The 23,501-nt window shown below is 46.7% G+C and overlaps 1 protein-coding gene across 1 annotated transcript in view; it reads right to left on the reverse strand.

The window, feature by feature from the left end:
- Window positions 1-5,062: 5,062 nt before the first annotated feature.
- Window positions 5,063-23,501, reverse strand: part of SERF2 (small EDRK-rich factor 2) — a 33,753-nt gene continuing 15,314 nt past the window's right edge. The window contains exons 2-3 of the mRNA XM_086950541.1: window positions 23,024-23,126; window positions 5,063-5,539 (exon numbers count right to left, since the gene is read on the reverse strand). Coding sequence (XP_086806667.1) covers window positions 5,476-5,539; window positions 23,024-23,126 — 167 coding nt within the window. The 3' untranslated portion in view covers window positions 5,063-5,475. The remainder of the gene's footprint in view (window positions 5,540-23,023; window positions 23,127-23,501) is intronic.

The following is a 23,501-nucleotide window of genomic DNA, read 5'->3' on the forward strand; positions in this document are numbered from 1 at the left end:
CCCGTGAGTCGAGTAGGCACCGGAGCGAGAATTATCGAGTCCGTGGGAGGCGGGGAATTGAACCCTGGTCCAGGGCCGATCTCAGCTTCCGGGTCTGCCGCCTCTAACCCCTGAGCCACACTTCTCCACACAGTGTTCGGACAAAGTTTATTTGTGTAAGCAAGATCAGTGTTTAAGAACTAACCCAAGTGTCACATATGCAAATGTCTGTCAAAAGTTGATGTAAAGAAGTGACGGCAACATTAGGAAAGATCCATGTACATATAGAATTGGCAACATGCCTTACTGGGATACATAACAGCTTCTGCCAATGTGTTGTAGACTTCTCAGTCAAAGGCCACGGAGTAGTCAAGCAGGCAAAGATGGGCAAGGTATTTTGTGACAGCTTGGTGGGCTATATTTTGGGGGGGGGGGGGGGGGGGGGGGGGGGGGGGGGGGGGTCTTCGAATAGTTTGCACAACATTCGACAGAGAAAGGACTGAAGCCCAAAACTAGGGGTCTTCTCTCATAGATCCAGGCAGGCCATTTTGTCGAGGGGCCAGTCTTTTCGAATGTTCTTCAGGACCTTAATTACCACCTGGGTGTCCGGTGCTGGATGTTCCACTTTCATATATTGTGTCACATCATCCGCTTCCTTTCCCCTTTGTGGAGACACTAGTTTGGTTTTTCGTGTGGCAGCTTGTCTGGGTACTTCATTGTCTGCAGGCACAGAGATACCCTTTTGCAATTCCGATGGCATAGGATGTTGAAATACTGCCAGAATAGTGGATGTTTATTGCCTGCTATTTTGATCAAACATTTTGATCCACTTTGCCTCATGAATTTTTCTTTTGATCTCCAATAAAAGTTGCTTACGATCCTTTGCTGCCATTTTATCTCCTGCCTGGAGGTGGTAGTTTTAGGTTATTGTTTGCACTTACTGCTGCCTTTAGTTTCTGGGTGCTTTGTTGTGATCTCTGGCACAAATCCCATTGAATGGTTTGTTGCCTTTTTGGGTTGGCTAATCCCTTTAAGGAGCAGCGCAATTCTGACACCAGACAGGTCCAGCCTTTAATAACATCCTAATTTTGTACCGTGATTGGTCAGCCTCCAATTGGCTACTTCATCCCTCTATCTTCTCTGCCCACTTTGAAACCAGATACAGCTTTACTCAGACCCTGCCTCAAAAATTCATAGCCATTTGTTGATTTGGTTGTTGGAGGTATGTGGGCAACTATTCAAAGGTTTCTTTTTTGCTGTTGTATGCAGACTCCAGGTACAGGTCTATAAAAAGGTATTAAATCTCCAGGTTGTTCCGCTGAGACACCGAATGGTCGTTTTGTCCGCTTCCCAAGTAATGCATATTGAAATCTCCCAATATATTCATTTGAGGCATTGTGAGTGCGGATTAGTTTCTCCAGGGGGACTATCGGCTTTGCTGTTTTTTCCAATTTACTTCTACCGTGGAAGTTAAAATAGACTATGATTAAAGTCGAGTGGGCCTCAGGCCCTTTAGAATTAGCGCTCGTATTTCCAACTTGGTGTTTATTTTCGAGATGGAAGTTTTACTGAGTGCTTTATGTATATTGATACCCCTGCCGAGGACCAGTCAAATAGATTGATCTTTTGGCGGGCTTGTGGTATTCCACATACCCGGTAGCAACATGGGTGTTGATGCCCATATCTCTTGGAGGCAGATGATATCAGCTCCATCCAGAAATGGAAGTGCGGCCTTTCTCTGTAGAATCTTCGTGATTCAGGCTGTACTCCAAGTCACTATTTCGGTTGTTTCTCCCCAGGTTTCAGAGCTCCCAATCTCCATGTAGTTTGTGCTGGAGAGGTCTGCTGAAAGTCTGCTGAAAGTTCTTTGCAGGTGTTTAGGGTGCTTTTTTTTATTTGTTGCATTTTGATAGATTTTAGGCTTTGTTTTTGCTCAGTCAGCTGTGCAACTGTGTACTGTCATCTGCAGTCAAAAGTTTTCTGTTAATTTTCACTTATGATAGGGTATGCATTTTGGGCTGCCACCACCTCAGTCTTCGGCTCAAAGGCCGCTTTCGTCTGTCGTCATGATCTGCCTTCCAGCCTTGTGTGCTCTGCCTTCTATTACCCCAGTGCTGGGCTAGTGTTTCGAGGATGGTGGGTAGCATGGACCATTTTTCCATTAGGTCGGGGTAGAGACAGGCTTTTCTGGATGTCACTTTTTTTGTTAATCTCGTCAATTTCTTTCAATCTTCTTGTCCAGGTCTGCAACGGTGAGCACCATCACTTGTAGGATTTCATCTGAACTAAAGTTTGTGGGACTGCCATATCGGAGCGTTTGTGGCCATAATCAGTGAGGATTTAATGGACCAAAGTAGGTTGTCCTGCATACAAGAGGTCAAAAGAAGAGTGAGCCCCCTCTCACTCTTCTTTGGACTTCTCTCAGGAACTGCGGCATCAACTGAGTTTCCGGAGTCTGTACAAAGGAGGCCTGCATACTAGAGAGTTGAAATTTTGGGTACACCGCTCAAAGCGGGTCCTTCAATTTGACTTGTCCACAGGGTACAACCCCACCCGTCTCATGTACGTACTTGTGGATGAACTGCACGGCAGTTGATGCCCTGGGTTATGGGATGTGTATGAGGCGTGGGTCTCTTGCCTTGGAGGACATCATACACCAATTTCTTGAGAAGGTGAGCGGTCTAGTATTGTGAAGGATAACTATTATTGAGCTTATGTCCCACAGATTGACATGAATCTCGTCTTTCTGCACAGATTACCAGGCCATATAACATGCCCTGGCTCCAATTGAGCTTGTGTGATGGAGCACAGTGAGATTTGGAGCTCGGAGGGGGGGGGAGGGTTAGGGGGGGCCGATTCCACCAGCTGACTTCCTGCTGTTATGTGTGTTGCTTCCCCTGGGATACTCCACTGAGTTAGAAACCCATGGGGTCTTGAGGCAGTCCAGTTAACAGTTCATTTCATCATATTCTCCTTTTTGGGTGGCGAGAACATTCCTATTCCAGTTTGTGACTGTGCCCTACTCTCAGGCATTGCTGCAGCTCTCCTGTATGTGGAGGCTTAATATGATAGCTTCCAGTTTCCACAAGGAAGAGCTCCTTATGTTTGCTTCGGACTGGGCACTGATATTACATGGTTTGTCACGTGCTGGTCTTGCTCCTGGTGAGCTTCTTCACTACCAGGTTTCTTATCTGGGCTGTGTGAGAATTTCACCAGAGCTCACCCAACTCTGCTCCTTTTGGGGGCTTGTTAGGGTGGCAAAAGGGGTGGAAGATTTCAGTTTAGAGATTGTGGCTTATGCATACGACATTTGAAGTGGCGGTGCCTCTGTGGACGGGTCAATTGGAAGCAGGCAAGTTTGTATTTTATACGTCCTACGGTAGGTTGGATTCAGTTGGCTCAAGGCCTTTTGTGAACGAAGATTGTGGGGAGAAAGGGGGACGGACACAGAACGCTGTGCACCCAAGTAGCACCCCAACCTAGTGAGCTGCTTCCACATGTCATGGGGGGCAAGTTTGCTCTGTTGTATAAATTGTACCTCTGCTGCCCCACTTCTGGGGGGTGGCGGGTCGTGTGCGAGGTTGCGTGGCCCCATATAGTAAGGACATGCGAGCGTTCAGGTGAAGGGGGAACCTGGGTGGTATTGCGTAGGCAGATTTCCAATTTTGCGCCACTTGCAGGTTTTCTGTTTTTAATCCAACCTCTTGTGAGCACTCACCTGGCACAAGCACAATGGGTAGGCAGTTAGAGGTGCGGAAGGCTGCTGTGCTTGCCTCTTACCACCACGTGATCCCCTGCTGCTTCATCCATCTGCCGATTGCCAACCGCTTTTCGTCAGCAATGGTGATAAAGGGCAATGGGTGGGATGAGCATAAAGAAACCGGGGCCTGCAGAACACTGACTACCTCATCAGGGAGTGTTCTCTAGGTTTGTACTGAAGCTTTCTCCGGTCTAGGCTTCTCCCGCAACCTCTCACTCCCACAGTGGTTTATCCCTACATCCTCGAAGTTCAACGTCAGCCCATGCACACATCACAGAACATACTGCTCAAGTGGTGCCATTTCCATACATTATCGTTTGTGTCCTGAATAGTTTAATTAATATAACTGTATGCCTGTGCAAACGTAACAGTCATTTTAATTGAAAATGTGCAGTCCCTAACGGAAGTGCGAGATCACACCATGCATACTTTTAATGCACTCCACACTGCTCCACTGAAAGCTCATGCACTCCGCACCACTACACTCTAGGCAACACTAATCTATGGTACTGCATTCTTAGACGCTGCATTGTACCCCTCTGAATTTCACTAAACGACACTCACTTTGAGCCATGCTGAACAGCAGCCATGCCGGTGTACAACATGGCTAAAACACACTAGCAAAGACAATAGTTCTTGCATAGGCGAGACCCATTTGCTGCCAATGCTCATTTTTCATGCAGATGGTGTCATGAATTACATTTTCCCTTCTTTGTGCAACGTCTTTCCGCCCCTTTCCTAGTCATCATGCCTGCAATTTTTTTGTGATTTGCTCAAGTCAGTGAAAAAAACGGCCTCTTTGAGAACTACTCACCCTTGATCAACAGGTGAAAATAGTCTTACTGGACTGCAGGGCCCTGAAACAGTTTCAGAATCTTCACGTCACTGTTTCATTGCCCTTCAAGAACATTTAATCGCTCCCAACACTAGGCAGTAAAAGTGTGCTTTTACTCAATTTAACCCAAAACAAAACTAAAGACTTTAAGAAATATTTTGCGCTCGTTAAAATGCCATAACGGAGAAGGAAGGTTAACCAAACTGCAGATTAAATTACCCATTCACGTCCCATATTAGTTTTTCAAATAATCTGGGACCCAAAAATCAGGTGCGGTGATAGTACTCTGGCAATACCAAATGCGTAGGTAAGTGTAAGTAACAAGTTAATGGTGTTAAGACACCATGTATTATTGAACGTAAAGGAGGTCAGCCCAGCTGGCAGTCTTTTCAGCAAAGACACACATGCAAGAAACATTTGTAACCATATTGGGTCCGGGTTACTTTTGCAACTTAAAATGAGTCAACTTAATAAAAAAAATACGAACATTAGGAAATAAAAAAAGTTATTTATTAAATATTTTTCAGTGGGCCCAACATGCATACAAAATGTATGGTTTTCTCTTGCTTCATTTTACTGGACAGCTTAGCATTACATATGCAGTATACAAGTAGCCCAAGTGAGGAAGAAAAACCATAAATGCAAAATTGGTAATTAAAAGACGAGAAAAGACAGTTATTTATAATATATACACACGCACACACAAAGGCATGAAATTAACCAAAGAATTTATGCATTCTGTTGTAAAATCAGAGCAGTGAAATATCCAGATCAAGAGGAAAAAATACAGGGTAATGAATGCACCATAGGTAGATGTTTCACAACAAAGGCAAATTGAGAAAACAGGTGTGAAGGTGATTTCTTCTTTATCAAGTTCGTCTGCTTTGGTCAGGAAACTATGCTATTTTGGCTCCTCTTTCTTCTCTGCTGCCTTTTTCTGCTTCTGCTGCATGATCTCAGCGTCCCTGTATATGCAAAAATGTCACAGGTCAGCAAAACGACCACAATGAATGCTAAATCCCAACTACAACTTCAAGGACTTGACATCTGTCTTAGAAGCATAGCAAACGTGACAAGATAAAAACAAAATGTAAACACATCTTTATTCATTGCTCTTTCACAACCCACCAGAAATCAGCTTGACCCATCGTTTGGGAAAAACAGATCTGTAAGCATAATTAATCATACGGAGACCTGCCTCACCACAACCGCCATAGAGGTTTACCCAATGGGCCATAGCAATCACGAAAGGAACCCTTGCCCATTGGGAACAAGCAAGAAACCCCAACTAGCATGCACAAATCTTAATCTTTTACATTGCAAAAACTCTGCTGTAGGGCAGGTATGTTGCTTTTGCGAAAAGAGGGAGATGTTTATTAATGGCATTTCCACATAGAATATAGCCACAGGAAGAAGACCGCAATCAGTGAGCCTGAGCAAAACCATAAGAAAATAGAAAGTCAGAGCTGGCAAGAAGTCAGACTTCCTGGGGCACTTAATCAAGTTGTAATTTCTTCTGTAAAGTCTCCATTCAAAATATGCCTAAATAACCACTCTGCCGAGGAAGTATATATGATCAGAGGGTTGAATGTACAATGTGCCGAAATATCCATATAGAAAATGGTTCTTACTAGATACATCTGGGGCATAAAAAAGTTCTATAATTGCAGCAAAGTAAATTCTACATCAAACCAAGAGCTTTACATTACACGTTCATTATTTAATGAGTTATGACCAGTATTTAGGCAGATACCTCAGCTGATGGGCATAAGCTAAGTTTACCATTTGCCAATTTACTGAAACTGAAATTTGGTGCGACCAACTTAACAGTATTTGCATATTTGCTCCATTAAACTGCACAGTTGCAACATTATACACACTGCTCTCCTCTACATGAAGCAAGTCGGTTTACAATGCTAGGTTAAACGATCTTCCTATCTGTAGTTAAAATACAGTATCTGGATTGATCCAGAGATTCAGGGTGTTCATAGATTCAAAAGTGCCAGGTTCAGAGGGATGAAAAAAAACACTTTGTTTTAGTACTGGCAAACGACTGCCAGAGGATCGCAGTTACCCTATTGTTTGACCAAGACATTGTATAGCACCACTTGAAAAAAATCTGGAGGTCTTTGCAGCGCACTTAACCATTTGATTGGTTGAGGAAGACAACTTGTTTGACGACCTCTGGCAAATCCACGCCAGTAATCCCACAAGTTCTCCATTCCATCCAAATGTTAGCCTCTTCCTAAAATAGGAGGCATTCTGTCGGACTTCATGTGCGGGAGTGTGGAGGGGGGGGTTCACACAGCAGACACAGGCAACTTGGCCATAACTGTGGTGGTTGAGGTAGTCTGATTCGACGGGCCAATATTAAAATGTGCCTGTACACTGTGCCAACTAAACTTCTTTCTGCAATGGGCTCTCAGGGTAGCAAGATTTCTTGGATCTAGTGTGAGGGGCAAGAATTATGAACTTCCTCCCTCCCCCGGGTCAAACAGGCACACTAATATAAAAGTACTTTATTATCATAGTAAGACTTAATACAATAATTAAATAGGACTCAGATGCAAGATTTAAAACTGCAACTACGATGCCTAGTAAAGTAGGTTCATCTGATGCTTTGGGGAGCAATGTCAGCCCCTACTCTGAATTCAATGGGCAGTCAGACAGCAGCAGCACTACCAAGCATTTAGGGGACTTCTTCCTGTATGCAGTCCAGGGCAAGGCCAGGCCACCACTGGGAGTTCGGGAAAAGCCCTCATAACAGGTTGGCTCCGGCTTTACTCCAAAGGGCAGTCAGTAACTTCTCACTCTCACAGGAACATAGCCAGCTTCTACTGCGCATGCCCTCATCCTACAGGACCAGACTACTTCACAATGGGCAGACCAGCTGCCAAGGTATTAGGCAGACCCTCCGCTTCTCCAGCATGTTGCAGACTTTAGGTGATTTCTCCTCACCTCTTGGAGACAGGCTGTCATGGAGACAACGGTCCTGGTCACAGAGCAGCTCCTGAGAGCACACTGCAGAGCACTCCCTTCATTGGTAAAGAAAAGTTTGAAGCAGAACAAAGTGGAGTAGTCACTTGAATACACATTTTCAAGACAGGGGACATGAATTCACTATAAGATTTCAGAAACAGTTTGGGTAGGCTCTCTTTCAAATCCCATTTTATAGCTATCCCTCAGACACCTTCTAGGTGATGGCTCATCCAGCAGGAAGCATCCAAAACAAGGGATTAATGAAGTGAGAACTCTGCAACTGCCTTGAATCAGTCTTATTGAAGCAGTTATCAGAGGACAAAATCACATGTTCTAGTCTAAAAACGTTTCACGCCCAATTAACAGCAGTCCCATTCCTCACCCCTATCATCTATCAAATAGCAGTGCTACAGAAGAATTAATTAGCAGCCCATTGACAGCAACGTCTTCGTGGTTTTTAATACAAGTCCAGTCTGCACCCTGCCTCGCTTTAGCATCTGGTGCCACACTCAGGAAAGCATGCAATATGCCCATCCCAGCCTGGGAAAGCTGTTCTCATCCCCCGCTTTATGGCCCGAAAATGGTTCAACTCTCCCCATACTCTGGCTCAACTAAAAAAAGTCCTACTATCATGTATGGTTACATTTACTAGATATAGATGCAAAAAGGAAATGTCGTTATATGGGTCAGAGTGTCTCATAACAGTGGGACAGTACATGACCGGAACGAAAACAAGTTACTTACCTGTAACTTCAGTTCTCCAGTATTGGAATCTTTCATAGATTCACATGCCTGAATCATTCACAGTCGTCGAGAGTCTCCGGTATATAAAAAAGCAGTGCTTAGTAGTATAGCAAACTGAAAGGAGGCCTAGGCCCATTTCCCTTTTGCAACCCATAGCCTTTGTTATGTAAAAAAGGCCCAAACTTTTCCCTGAACCAATCAGAGCTCCTCACCCTCTAGAACGCTCATTAGAGAACCTTTTGCCCCTCAGATTTCATGCACTTGTGTATATAACACTTCTTGTGCTAAATCAGAGGTGAGCCTCTCAGGGCGGGTGGGTGCATGTGAATTTAATTTAATTTGCGTGTTTATATAGCGCTAGAATCACTCCCGGGGGAGTATCTCCGCGCTTCGACCGCTGCGAAACCCTTCCTGGCTTCCCTGAGAGATGGTCCCTTAATGGGTATCTCCAGGGTGAGACCAGGCATCCCCGGCGGTCTGGTGGGGCCGTTAGTGAAGATGAGGCAAGCTAATGCCCAGAGTTGCCGAGTGTGATCGCTGATCAGAGTGGGCACCGAGGCGAGAGAATTATCGAGTCCGCTGACCCTGGTCCAGAAACCTGCCGCGCCGGGAATCTAACCCTGGTCCCGGGCCGTCCTCTGCTCTCGGGTCTGCCGCCTCTAACCAGTGAGCCACACTACCTCAATCATATATATATATATATATATATATATATATATATATATATATATATATATATATATATATATAAAAAATGTGACTTTGTAAACAAGAGAAATTACGGATGGAGGGATGTAAAAAAGGCTCACCGTTACTGGATGATATTCCGCAGTACTGCCTCTCCCACCGCCGCATCAGATTCTGCGGCTGCCTCCAAGCAGTAGTGCCTGGTGAAGGTGTGCATAGATGCACAGGTCGCTGCTCTGCCGATATCTTGGATTGGCACTCCTCCGAACAGTGCAATGTATGTGGCCACCACCCTCGTGGAATGGGCACGAACTCGTGCATTCAGAGGCTTTCCAGCAGCTTGATGACTGTAGATAATCGCACTAGAAATCCATCTATCAATTCCCCTCTTTGACAGCGGGAAACCTTTCCTGGGTGCGCTGAAAGCAACAAATAACTGAGAAGACTTGCTAAAAGCCTTACTTTCTTTCAAGTAAAACTTCATACATCTGAACGTCCAGTGAATGCAATACTCTTTCCGCTGCTGTTGACGGATGAGGAAAGAAGCGTTTCAACACCAACGGTTCATTCAGATGAAAGTCAGTTGGCACCTTCGGAATGAACTTCTGGTTCGTTTTGAGAATCATCATATCCTCTTGAAACTGTAGGAAAGGCTCCTGAATAGTGAGCGATTGTAGTTCACCTACTCTTCTCGCTGAAGTCAATGCAATGAGAAGAGCCACTTTCCAGGACAAGAACTTAAGGTCCGCCCTGTATCGGTTCAAACAGTGGTTTCATCAATTGAGAAAGTACTATATTCAGATTCCATAGTGGTGGTGGAGGCTTTACTGGAGGAAAGACCCTGAATATCCCCTTCATAAATTGCTTGATGACCCTCGATGACCATAAGGACGGGCCTGACTATGACCTCCTGTGGCGAGATAACGCAGCCAAATGCACCTTGATGGAAGCATGTGCTAATCCTGACTTTGCCAATAGCAGAATGTAAGGAAGAATTTGATGAGGTGCAGTAGTAAGAGGGTTAATGTTATGCCTCTTACGCCACAGACAAAACCTCTTCCATTTCATCCTGTAGGTTTTGTTGGTACTCTCCGCTCTTGCTTTGGACAGGATCTCCCTACATTCATGTGAGATGTTCAGATGACTAAACTCAGTGTTCAGGAGAAAGGCTGCTAATCGCAAGGATTTCGGGTCCGGATGGAGCACCCGACCCTTGGACATTGTCAGAAGCGATGGAATTGGATGCAACCGAATTGCACGGTCCGACAGCAGCAGCAGTTCCGTGAACCAGTGTTGTCTGGGCCACCACAGGGCTATCAGGATCAGCCTGCACGGTTCTTTCTTGATCTTCACCAGTACGCGGGGTAGAAGAGGAATTTGAGAAAAAAAACTTAGGCAAAGACGCCGGACCATGCCATGGAAAACACATTGCCCCAAGATCCCTTCTGGGGAAGCCAGCTTGCGAAGTACTGGCATTTCCTGTTTTCCTTCGTAGCGAAGATGTCCACGATCGGTGTTCCCCATCTTCAAAAAACGATGTCCAGGATCCCCTGGTCCAGCTCCCATTCGTGGCAGGGCGATTTGAGTCTGCTGATAATATCCACCTTGACGTTTTGATCCCCCGGGAGGTGTTCTGCTCCAATGATATTCCTTGCTTAGGAGCCCATTCCCATATCTTCTGGGCTTCCTGGGACAGGGAGAGAGATCTTGTTCCGCCTTGCTTGTTCACATAATGCATTGCCGTAGTGTTGTCTGTTCTTACCAACACCGGCGAACCTCTTATCCTTGGTAGAAAAGCTAGTAATGCCAAGCGGATCGCTCTGAGCTCCAGCAGATTTATGTGCAATTGCTGCTCATGCACCTTCAAACGACCGCTGACTTGAAGGTCCTGAAGGAAAGCTCCACATCCTTCTAAAGACGTATCCGTCGTCACCACTTGAGGCGCCGCTCTTGCCAGAAACATTAGACCTTGAGACATTTACTTTTTGTGTCCACCACTCTGCAGCCTGTACCATCACAGGTGTCACCCATATTGTATCGTCAAAGGATCCCCCCGCTTGACGCCATTGGAGATAGATCTGCTCCTGCCATGGGCACATAGTTAACCTGCAGCAAGGCACCAGGGGAATACAAGAGGACATCATGCCCAGCAAGGATTTGTACCTGCGGACTGAAAGACTCTTTTTACAAAGTCTTGAAAGAGGGACACAATCCTCAGTTGCCTTTCTTCGGAGGGGAACGCCTTGTTGCATTCTGTGTCTAATATTGCCCCGAGAAATGTGATCACTTTTGCTGGGTGGAGGAGAGACTTTCCCTCATGGAGAGTCAATCCTAGTTTGGTAAACAAGTCTATGCAGGCCTGTGTTGACGCTCTGGCCTGTACCTTTGATGGTGCTTTGACTAACGAGTCGTCGAGGTAAGGAAATGTTTGATGTCTTTGCCTGGCTCCAGTAGCAGCGGTGTTGAGGAAGCATTTCGCGAGTACTCTCAGCGCTGACTTCAAGCCGAATGGCAGTTCCCTGAATTGGTAAGGTCTTCCGGCTACTAAGAACCGAAGGTACTGTCTGTGTGCAGGATGTATCGGCACGTGGAAATACGGGTCTTGTAGATCCAATGTAGTCATATGATCTCCTGGGTTCAATAACGGAATGATGTCCTGCTGAGACGCCATCCTGAAAGATTGCTTCTTGAGATAGGTGTTTAAGGATCTGAGATCCAGAATGGGGCACCATTGGAGCTGGTTTTTCCTGACCAGAAAAAAACGGGAGTAAAACCCCTTGTTTTCCTGGACTTTCGGTACCGGTTCTATTGCTCCCTTTTGGAGCATTGTCCGAATCTCCTGCCTGCCGGAGTTTATGCAGATGGTTGGCTCTCTGGTTCATCGGTGGCGTACAAGGGGGCGTTTGAAGAAATTCTAGGGTATGACCGAACTGAACTATTTGAGGACCCATTGGTCCGTTGTTATTTTCCGCCAATTGTGAAGATAGTGAGCAATCTTTCCACCCAGGGGAGCATCTGACATAGCCGGAAGATGGAGGTTGTCATTGCCGACGGGTGTTGTCCTTTGCCCAGCCACCCAGTCCTCTTGGAGTTGATTTTGTATATCCTCCTGATTGACGCCGACTGTACTGTTGACGGTAAGGCTGCAATGAGGCCGAACAACAAGATATCCCCTGTTGGTATCTTCCTCTATACGAGGACTGCCTTCTGCCCCTGGAGCCACGAAAAGGGGTTTTTCTGTATTGCAGTGTCCCTAGAGCCTTTGCAGAGTATCAAGAAGGATACTGATACGGCAGAGTATCGTCAATATGCTTCCCAAACAGATCTTCTCCATTGAAAGGGAGGTCTAAAATCTTGTTTTGCACCTCCGGCCTAAACGCCGTTGCTCGCAGCCATCCTTGCCAGCGCAGGGCCGCTGTTCCTCCCAAGGATCAAAAAGATGTGGTCGCTATATCCATAGCGCAGTCTAGGACTTCCGCCGAAGTCCTCTGCCCTTCCAGGAGAATCTTCTTTGCCGCCTGCTTCTCTGGTTCCGGCACCTGTTTAAATGTATGGAGACAGGTCACACCACATCTGCCTGTTGTACCTTCACAAGATAGCGAGGGCATTAGCTGCTTTCACTAGCAGAGCTGACATGAAGGAAAACGTTTTCCTGCATTATCCAACATTCTGCCCTCTCTGTCCGGAGGTGTTGTGATCAAAGCAGTTGGGTTCCTGGATTTCTGTTGCGCCGCCTGAGTAATCACAGAATCTGGTTTGGGATGACCCAAAAGGCAAGCTGGAGCATCCATAGATGCCTTATACTTTTTATCTAGTCTGGCCAGAACCGGCGTCACCGTAGCTGGCGTCTCCATGTCTTTTAATCCTTCCTCCCAAATGTGACTCACGATTGGCAAGGATCGCACAGATTTGCGATACGAATCTTTGAAGACGTATAAAAACCATTCCGCTTTATCCTCAGTCATGGTGAGTGCAAATCTTAGTGGATCTTTCCATCAACTTGTGAAAACCACTGATGTCCTCCGGTGGAGAATCTACTGGTTTCGGCATAGGAGTTGAACGTGAGGGGATGAGATAGTCATTCCATTCTGCACTTGGTTCCGCAATCTCCCCATCCTCATGATCGTCATCCGAGGTATCGTGATGCGTCGTCGGTGGTGGAGACCTAGCAGTAGGCTCCAGCAAAATCTCTCTCCTACGAACCGGTGTCCCTGGTACTGACCGGGGACGCAGAATAACCTCTGGGACTTGTTGAGTGACTGGAGTCGCTGGGTATCTCCTATAATACCCCAACATGCCCTGGAGGTCCCTCAACAAAGGATGGCACATTGGTCATCTCCTCGTGCTGCTGTTGGCGATATTGGTACTGTTCTTATGGATGTTCCTGAAAACCCCCATATTCTTCCTCAGAATCCACCTCCTGGTACTTGACCTGCAATTGCGAAGGGCTACTCGCAACCCATACTCGTCATCTTCCTCCTCCGAATCTTCCAGCAGGTGAGATGGCAGCAATGGAGAGACCTTAATCGGAGATTTACCCACCATATTTCTTAGTCTACGACGGAGGTGTTTTTGTCGATGACACCTTTTTCGTCAACAGTGCTGAACCACTACCTTTCTCCTCAGAGGGCGTAGAAGAAGTCAGTTTGATGGTAATCTTGATTTTCTGAGGTGATTTTGGTGGATCTGAGGCAGATTTCACTTGTTTCACCTCACAAGCAGTACCCTTCTTCCCCTTCGCTTTAACTGAAGGGGATTTTGAGGGACTGCGCCCTGAAGACCCTGGAGTGGTCTTTTTTGGGGCCTTCTCAGGTCTTTCTCCTGAGGAATGTGTCTGAGGAGATCTACTTCTCTTCTGAGATCTTAGACGTCACAGAGTCCTCTTCACTCACGAGAGGATTTCTTTCCTGGCTTTAACCTCTTTGTTCTTGTCTCCTCCTACTCTGCCTTCGCCTGTTGCTCTCGCAGCCCTCACTTTCCTCCGTAGGACTGGCACGGAGGTCGCGACACTCCCATTCCACTGGCTCATCGGAGTTTCGAGACTTTTCCTCCTTCTCGCCGCTTCTCCTGGCCACCCGGCCAGCATTGAACGTGCGATGGCAACCAAAGCGGAGGCCGAAAAACGCCGGAAGGCTGCGACCCGGGGGGGATCGATCCAGTCCAACATGATCGAACGCTACACCCAGCCGAGGGGCTCCCCCGGGGCCACAAACGTTGGTGCTGAAGGACTTCAAATGGACATGCCATCTTCGTCGGAAGTGTCGCTCCAAGATCTTTTGGCTGCCATCACTGGACTTAAGGCCGATATGAGTCAACAATTCGAAGCCGTGGTGTCCAAAATAGACACGGTGGCGGTGGATGTAACTCTTATTCGTGCCGACTTAGCCAAAACGAATGAGCAGGTGAAGGCTCTAGATCTCAAAGCGTCGAGTCTGGTGACGGACATGGCTGAGGCGCAATCTGAGATTGGTAATCTGCGTGCCTCGCACGATTTGCTGCTCAAGAGGATGGAGGACTATGACAACAGGGCCAGGCGGAACAACATACGCCTGATCGGAGTGCCGGAATGTGATGGTGCCGTGTCGACCGACCTGTTGGTCGAGGAACTTATTGTCGCTCAACTAGCTCCGGCAGGACTCAGTAAATTCTTTGCCGTGGAGCGCGCCTATCGTTTTCCAGGAGGACAAGTGAAGCCAGGAAACCCACCGAGGCCGATTATCGCGAGGCTTTTTCACTACCGGGACAGGGACGCTATCCTTCAGGCCGCCCGTAAGCATGGTCCTTTGAAATATGACAATAACTCTGTCTCCATATACCCCGATTTCACTCCCCAAGTGCAGCGACAAAGATCGGGTTTCCTTGGAGTGAAACGTCGCTTGAGAGATCGGGGACTGAAATACGCCATGCTGTTTCCGGCCCGGCTACGAATCGAATTTCGAGAACGTGCCTACTTTTTTGATCAGCCTGAACGTGTTGCCGACTGGTTAGACTCGCTGCCGGCAGATGACTCGGGAAGTGGAGGCCCTGGTGGTGCGGAAGGTGGTGCAACGGCCCAGGAGTAATTGGGGCCCCAGAGGTTCCGATTGAGACTATGCAACGTACTATGTAAATTAACTTTGTTCATTGTTTTACTGCCCGTGACGGTGCGGGAACGGGTGATTTCTCCCTTCCTCCTCGGGGGGTTCTTTGTGTAGATAATATGGGGCGACAGGCACACTGCAGTTGGGGGTGGCTTTTTAGTCAGCAGGGGTGCAGGGAGGGGGGTGTTGTAACGGGTTTTGGTTCTGGGGTTGGTTCCGGGGTATTCGGTTGTGTTTTGTTTAGTTTGTTTTGTCTTTGTTTTCATGGTATTTCACACTTCGCAATATCTCTGAACTGTGGGTTTTGCTGGTGGGTGGGGGTGGAATGTCTGTCACAATGGGGGGGGGGTGAACTGCGGGTTCTTTCTTGGAACGTCAACGGTTTGGGTGATAGGATTAAGCGGGGCATTGTACTGCAATTTTTGAGGCGCCACACCCCAGATGTTGTATTCCTTCAGGAGACCCACTTGATTGGAAACGCTTGCAAGGCCTTAGACCGCCGGGGTTATCGCCTGGTTGCACATGCTGGTTTCACTTCAGGATCTCGGGGTGTGGGTATCATGGTAAAGTCTTCCCTTGCTCTTGCTATTGACGAGGTTGTCCTTGATGACCGTGGGCGGTATGCTGCTGTTTCCGGGAGGTGGGAGGGTAAACAGATCGTATTTGTTGTTGTCTATATCCCCCCGGGACTGCAGGCCACCACCTATGCTGATCTTGGCAGGACTCTCCTTGGGCTTCCGGACGGATTGTTGATCCTGGGTGGGGACTTTAATTCTGTAATGTCTGGTGAATGTGATAGACTTCCCCCTAGGGTACTGTTGCAGTCCCAGATGTGGCTCAGTGAGATGGCTGATACTTTTGGCCTGGTAGATGTCTGGCGCTCACTACACCCCACACACCAGCAATACACTTCATTCTGGTGCGCATGGTAGCCTCTCCCGTATCGATTATTTCCTTATGTTAGCCTCCACACTGTCCACTCTTCGGGAGGTACGACATCTTCCCCGAGGTATCTCTGACCACTCCCCCTTGCTGATTACGATTTCTGTGGGCGGTCCACTTGGCAACAGGGTCCCCCCCCATTCCTCCCTGGCATTTTCGGAATAGATTGCTACTTTTCTGAGAATGTGGGCTCGGTCACTTCCCCCACTGTTCTTTGGGAGGCCTTCAAGACGGTTATTAGGGGTTCCGCCCTATCCTTCATTGCTGCAGAGCGTAGGGTTAAGAGGGAGGCTGTTGTGGCTCTTGAAACTGAAATTACTTCGCTTGAAAGCGAGCTGTGTGGGAATGACACGCCTGCTCTTTTGCACACCTTGGAATTGAAGCAGGCTGACTATAGAGCATGTGTCACGGACGCTGCTAAATTGATGCGGGCGAATCAGCTTGGCCGACTGTATGATGTGGGTGACAAGGCTAGCAAGCTCCTTGCGTGGCTGGATAAGACTGAACGTGCGAGTCGTGTTGTTCCTGCCATTGTTCGTGAATCTGGTGAGAGTGTCTCGGGTCCGGGTGAAATTGTTGATTGCTTTGTGGACCACTTCCGGACGGTTTACACGCCTGTTAGCGATCGAGATGAGGCCGATTCCAGGCTACTGCTGCGCGACATCGCCCTGCCCTCTGTGTCGGATGAGGACCGCCTTGCCCTGGAGGCCCCTTTTACTGTCGACGAGATTGCCCTCGCAATCCGCTCCCTTCGCTCGGGAAAGGCGATGGGCCCTAATGGACTTCCCATTGAACTTTACAAACTTTGTCCCGACAAGATGGCCGCCCACCTGCGTCACATGTTTCTCGAGGCGGCTGAGGCCGGATGACTCCCCCTCGAGCAGCGCCTCGCTACCATAGTCGTCATTTATAAAGATGGTAAACCGCGTGACCGCTGTGCCTCGTACCGCCCCATTTCCCTCCTTAACGCGGAACCCAAAATCCTTGCTAAGGTACTGGCCAATCGGTTGCTTAAGGTGATCTGTGACCTGATCCACCCGGATCAATCCGGTTTTATCCCCCATAGGAACACTGCCCTCAATCTGCGTAGACTTCACAGCGTTCTCGCGAGAGCTCCAACCCTCGCCGAGCCGGCAGTGGTCGCCTCCCTGGACGCCACAATGGCATTCGACACTATTGAATGGCCCTACCTATGGGCGGCCCTCGCTAAATTTGGCTTTGGCCCTACTTTCATCGCATGGGTCAAGCTTCTTTACGAACGCCCACTTGCTCAGGTTGCGGTGAATGGTAGGTGCTCGGACCCCTTCCCCTTAGGCCGAGGCACACGTCAGGGCTGTCCGCTCTCCCCGCTCCTCTTTGCATTGGCGCTCGAACCCCTTGCCGCATGGCTCCGGTGGGAACCCTCTATCAAAGGGATCCGATGGTCCCCTGACCTCGAGGATCGTGTCTCCTTGTACGCGGATTATATCCTCCTTTATCTCACTTCCCCTCAGAAATCGCTCAACGTTCTCTTCGACGTTCTCACGTCCTTTGGTAAAAACTCGGGACTTGTCATTAGCTGGACCAAGTCCTGTGTCTATGTCATAGCTGGTACGCTGCCGCCTCTCCCCCGCAGGTTTCCCATTCTGGTTGCGGCCGACGGCTTTAAGTATCTGGGGATCTTTGTATCCACGTCCTCTTCGGTCCGCTACGAGCGGAATCTGTATGCTCCGCTCCGTAGACTGAAGCAAGACGTTCGGCGTTGGCGCGATTTGCCTCTATCTCCTTTGGGCCGAGCGGCACTCTTTAAAATGATGTCGCTCCCCCGATTTCTTTACGCCTTGCAAAATTTGGGATGGCCGTGCCCGTATTGCTTTGTCCAAACTTACGCTCTCCTGGTATGATGGGGGTATTGCGCTGCCGGATATTAGACGGTACTACTGGGCCTCACACCTGAGCGCCATCAACTATGCGACCTATGCGCCGGAGCCCGCTCCCGCATTTGCCTTGGATAAACTATTATTGCCTGGTGGCAATTTTAATAGGGCTCTGTATTCAAGGGCACCCTTTCGACTCCTTACAGGCCTGACGAAATGTGCAGTGCGGGCATGGAGGGACGCTACCGTGGCCACGGGCTGGGGTGGTAGGCTGACACGTAAGATGCCACTGTATGATTCGGAACGATTGGGCAACCTGTGGAAGACGAAAGGGTTTGAGAAATGGGACATGATTGGGATCAGCACGGTGGAGGACCTGTGGGCGCGGGGCGCGGTTAAGTCTTTTGAGTCCTTGAAACTGGAATACCGGCTCGATGATAGAGAACACTTCCGGTATATGCAGGTGAGACACGCCCTGTCCTCCGTCTTCCCACCTGGTACCGATATCCCGCAGTCCTCCCCCCTGGAAGACCGTGTTCTAGATGGCCATGTCCCGGATAGTACCATCTCCTTAATCTACAAAAAGCTTATCAACAACAGAGCTGACCAGCTCGAGAAGCTCAGGGCGGCCTGGATGGCTGACGGACTCGAATTAGACGACGAGGACTGGCAGTCAGCTGTGTCTTCCCCTAAGGAGGTGGCTATTCCGGCACGGCTTCGCTTTGTCCAGTTGAAGATCCTTCACCGTGTGTATCTGACTGGGGTGCGTCTGGTGCGAATGGGTTTGGTTTCGGACGGTCGATGTAGGCGTGGGTGTGGAATGGATGGTACCTTTCTTCATGTCCTGTGGGAATGCCCGATGATTGCGGCGTATTGGTCCAGGGTGCATGATGTAATGAGTCGTGTTACGGGGATCCCACTACTTCCCGAGGCACGTCGTTGTCTGTTGAATGTGTGGGAACCGTCTGATTGCAATGCCGCCCAGACACTTTGGGTTACCCTGGGCAACATGGTCGCGAAGAGAGATATCGCGCAGCTCTGGGGCTCCCCTAGATTACCATTGCTAAGTGCCTGGAAGGAGAACATGGACTGGTCTATGTTCCGAGAGAAGACTGTGTATGAGGCTCGAGGGCGCCCAGGGAAGTGGTCCAGAGTTTGGGCTCAGTGGAATGCTTATCGAGGAGATATTTGTTCCCCCCCGCTTGACTATGAGGTCCCTCTCCCTTCCTCTCCATGATTTACGTTCCTCTTCTAATTTTATTACATGTTCTGTTTTCCCGCACGTGTCACCCCCCCCTTGCCAGCATCCCTTCTTCCACATTACTTCCCCCCCCCCGCCTCCAGCAACCCTTGCCACTATGATACCATGTGTTTGTGTGTTGATGTTCTTTCGACAAAAACATAAAATTAAACCTTTCTTATCCTACTTGTATGATGCTATGCTCTTACTTATAATGTGGACTTGATATACTGCTTCAGCAACGTACTGCCTCGGAATCTACTCTTCACTCTGCCTGTCTATGTCATAGCGGCCGGCCCCGCGGGGTTGTAGGCAGACGCTGTGTATTGTGCATTCGTAAATAAAGGTTTTAAAAAAAAAAAAAAAAAAGTAATTCAATATTTTACGACAGCCAAAGGAGTGGGTGCACCAATAAATATCGAATCTTCTGGGAGAATTAAGAGTTCAGTTGTGCTATGGTATTTTACACAATCTATAGCAGCTGTCGTTCTTTGGCTGGAAAGCCCAGATATAATTAAAAAGTGTTATCTAGTTGAGATCATTGACTTTGCTTGGCCGGGTCTAACTTTACACGACACAGTAAAAATACACACAGCACTAGAATTTATTTACATGAGGGCCCATGATCAGCTCTGTACTGATTATACATATCCCTTACTGTCAATATGGAAGTATAGGTAAAGATTATATAGGGAGTCACAGGATACCAGAAAAAACGATTCCCGTAAACAAAGTTTAAGAATCAATTCATATAACTGGGTATAATCTATGGTGGGCTTTGTCCAAATCAAAGTGAGTAATACTACACTGAGGTTGACAGCACAGTACATTTTCGGATTTTTGTTCCCACTAAGGCGGTATTCAAGATCCTATTCATCCACAGGTGGGTGTTGTGCGCAAGGTCAGGTTTCAAGCTACTACAATGTGGTTTACAAGTTTACCTATATTTCACCTTAAAGAGCATTTTGTTGGAGGCCACGTACTCATTTAACAGTCCGGTTATTAAAATCACAGGATACATTGTTTTTCATTTTCAAGAAAGTGTTGTTCAAATAAAAGCAAACAAGAAGACACGTCCACCGATAACAAACATACAACTATGGTCACAAAGGTTACCCAAGCACATCTGGTAGTTTTCTCTGATAATTTCCTCAGATTTAGCTTAAGGGGTTTCGAATGTGCTTCTGAGATGAGCTCTGTCTGTTTTCCACTCATCTCTACATACACAAAAGGTCTCTCAGATTTAATGTCCTTTTGTGAAGTTGTCAATAGACTTTGGAACAGTAGACAGACACAATCATGGCAGAAAATTAAGTAGACTTTAATTCTTTTCATAAACCTCATATGACCTAAACTGTTAGAATCTTCGTAGATGCTAATTCTGAATCATGATCTACAATACAGTGGTAAAAGGGTGGCAGAAATACAGTCCCAGTTATTCACAAAACTAAATGCTTCTGAAAAAGTATGGTTATTTGGGTTGTGAGTTTAAGTGATTTGCCCCGAATCACAGGATGTTGATATATAAAATTTCAGGTACAGTAGACCTCACTGAAATCAAGAAGGCACTTGCTACACGTAAAATTCAAGCTTTGCAATGAGGATATACGAGTTTCCTCCATCAACAAGAAAATGAGGCAGCCAGGCATGCAGGCTTGCGAGGAATTTGGTGTATATTCTGTGGAGTTGCTGGCCAACTATCTGAGCTTTCCTCTGTAAGACATATTCCTAAATAACCTCAGGGCACAATTTTTTTTTTAATTGATACTCTAGGGCGGTTCCCAACATCGACTAACAGCAAAGCTGTAAAAGCTTTAGGGGGCGATTGTGACAGACAATTAAGCACAAAGAAATAGAACGTGATAGACATTAAAACTCACACTTGTCGGTCAAGTTCAACATCTTAACACTGCAGACTGCCATAAACACAATGGCTGCGCCACACAGCACAGTTATTCATATGGCAAATAAGGGTCCTAAACACCGAGAGGTACTGTCTCCATAAATAAGATGCCAAACAATATCCAGTTTTATTTTTGCTCCACAAATTAGTGCTTCTTAGTATTTGCTCAACGCAAATTTTCTTTGGTAGGGTGCTGGAGCTGAGCAGTCATTTACAAAGTAGAAATAGTTATTCTGCGGCTTTAAAAACGTTAGGTTGAGGCTCTTAAATTATTATCAGTCCCTAGAAAGTTTGAATGCAGGTGTGCTGTATAATAAAGCAGATGAGTGGCATTCCCTCACACCATCCTCTTCGAAGCTTCTTCCTCCGTTTCTCATTCCTGCATCTTGTGACTTTCGACTAATGAGATGGTCTGGTCTGACTTCCCGTTAAAACTGAAAATAGGCGAGTGATCTTGTTAGAATTATCACTTATCTATTAGCCTTGCATATTCCAAATTCTACACATTTATACAAACAGTAGTTTTGCTGTTGAGTCCAGCAGGTGTTGGGCGTTCCAAGTCCATATTTTTCCTTACAGTAACCTCAGCCTGTGCAACACCCTTTGAAGCCCAATATTGCAGCCCAGCTACCATCCCAAGTTGCAGGAACTACCGCCACTCCAACCTGCTCAGCAGCAAATATGAACAGAACTAATAGTTACAGATGGCATGGAGCTTTTTACTTCCTGCACCCTGTAGTGTTCATTTAACCATTCAATTGGCTAAATCTTAAATCTACTGGATTAAGTGACAGCATAGGCCAGCCTTCCTTGTGACTCACATATTCTGGTCACAAAGGGATTTTCTTTTTTTACTGTTTTAGTCACCATATGAGCATCCTTGTTGGTTGTACCAATGTCTTCCTAGAATGTTTATTTACTGACTCAGTTTGTATGATGCGGCAAGAAACTAAAGCCCATGCATTTATGGCCCATTAAAAAGGATTTTTTTTTCAAAAGGGCAATATTCTCGGGTACCGAACCCCACCTGGTATTGGGCAGCTGAACTTCACCTAGACCATAGCCAGAGAATTACCAAATTTAGGCTTACTTCATTTTCCACCTTATTCCTCAGCATCCGTGCACGTTCCGAAGTTCTACAAGATGCATGAAAGCTTCAGCTTTTAAACCTACAGGGTTTCTTAAGCCTTTGATGGAAATGAATGGAGAAGACCATGGGCAGTTATATAGTCTCAATAATGGCTGCCCGCCATCCACGAGTGACATGCTTGACACAAGTACTAGAAAGTCAGCTTGGCCTCTGGTTTCTTTCTGGGGTGATGCAAGATTGAACCAGGACTAAAACACTATCTGGTAGCTAGTTTGAAGGCACCCATCTTGGTCCCTGACTGACATCACCACGTTCACCACCGCAGCTAGAGCCATTGTAGGTACAAGTGGACCCTCTATGCACTCAATCTCTGTTCATAACCAAGTTGTTCTCTATCAAAAGACCATATTGAACCCCAAAAACAAACCGCCGGAAGTTTGAGGGTGCCGTTAATTTATGCTACTGTATACAATGCTAACCCCCAAACTAATCTGCTAGATCTGAATACGGCTGACTAATCCGAAGATCTAAAAGTCAGTAACAATTTGCAACATAATTTTCCAAATTTGAAGATTGTTTATAAAATAGGTGACTGGGTAGTAGTGCAAGCAGATGGCTTTCAGGTTTGAAAAGAAATAAAAATGTAAAAAGGTGTGCAGTAGCAATTGGCTGATGGGTGTTTTTAATCTTCAATTGTTCCACAAACAATTCAATCACGTCAGAACAGTTCATTTCAATGACTGCACTTCAGAGAGTGCCCATATACATCCTACTATGCAACGGAAATATATATTCCAATCCTGGTAGTTCATCTCCACAAAATCTAAAAGTTTTGAGTCTAATCTAAGCAAACAAGCTTGAAGATGTGAATCAAGAAATGGTGTTTCCCTTCAGTACATCGGCTGGATTTTGTGTTGTGAGAATTTACCTCTGCTTGCGGGCAGCAGCAGAAAGGCCATCTTCTGGCTTTTTCCCTTTATCCGTATTCTTCTTCAAGTTCTTTTGTCTGGCAAGTTCACGCTGGTTTCCACCTGCAAAAACGCCAGTATGAATAAATCTTTTTAAATGTTCAAGAAACCCAGGAGTATACCCTCCACATTACCCTGCTATTTTATTTTTAAAAATAAATAAAAGAGAGCGAGTTTATGCTGCTTGCATAAGCTGGTTCCCTGGCCATCAATGAATGAGGAAACAGCTGTTTTTATTAACCGTATGGCTAGATGTACAACCAACCCCAAAAAATATAGTTTAACATTAGTAAGTTATTTTGAAGCCTAAACTGGGTTGCAAATTCTTAGATTAACAATACCCATTTAACCACAGGATTACTCTTTGCAACAATGATCTCTAGTTGAGGAAACTAGAAGTGCCAATGAACACAGCTTGTGGGCCTAGATTCTATGTCA

The sequence above is a fragment of the Lissotriton vulgaris genome, unplaced genomic scaffold, assembly GCF_964263255.1.
Source record: "Lissotriton vulgaris unplaced genomic scaffold, aLisVul1.2 SCAFFOLD_1097, whole genome shotgun sequence".
Classification (NCBI taxonomy): Eukaryota; Metazoa; Chordata; class Amphibia; order Caudata; family Salamandridae; genus Lissotriton; species Lissotriton vulgaris.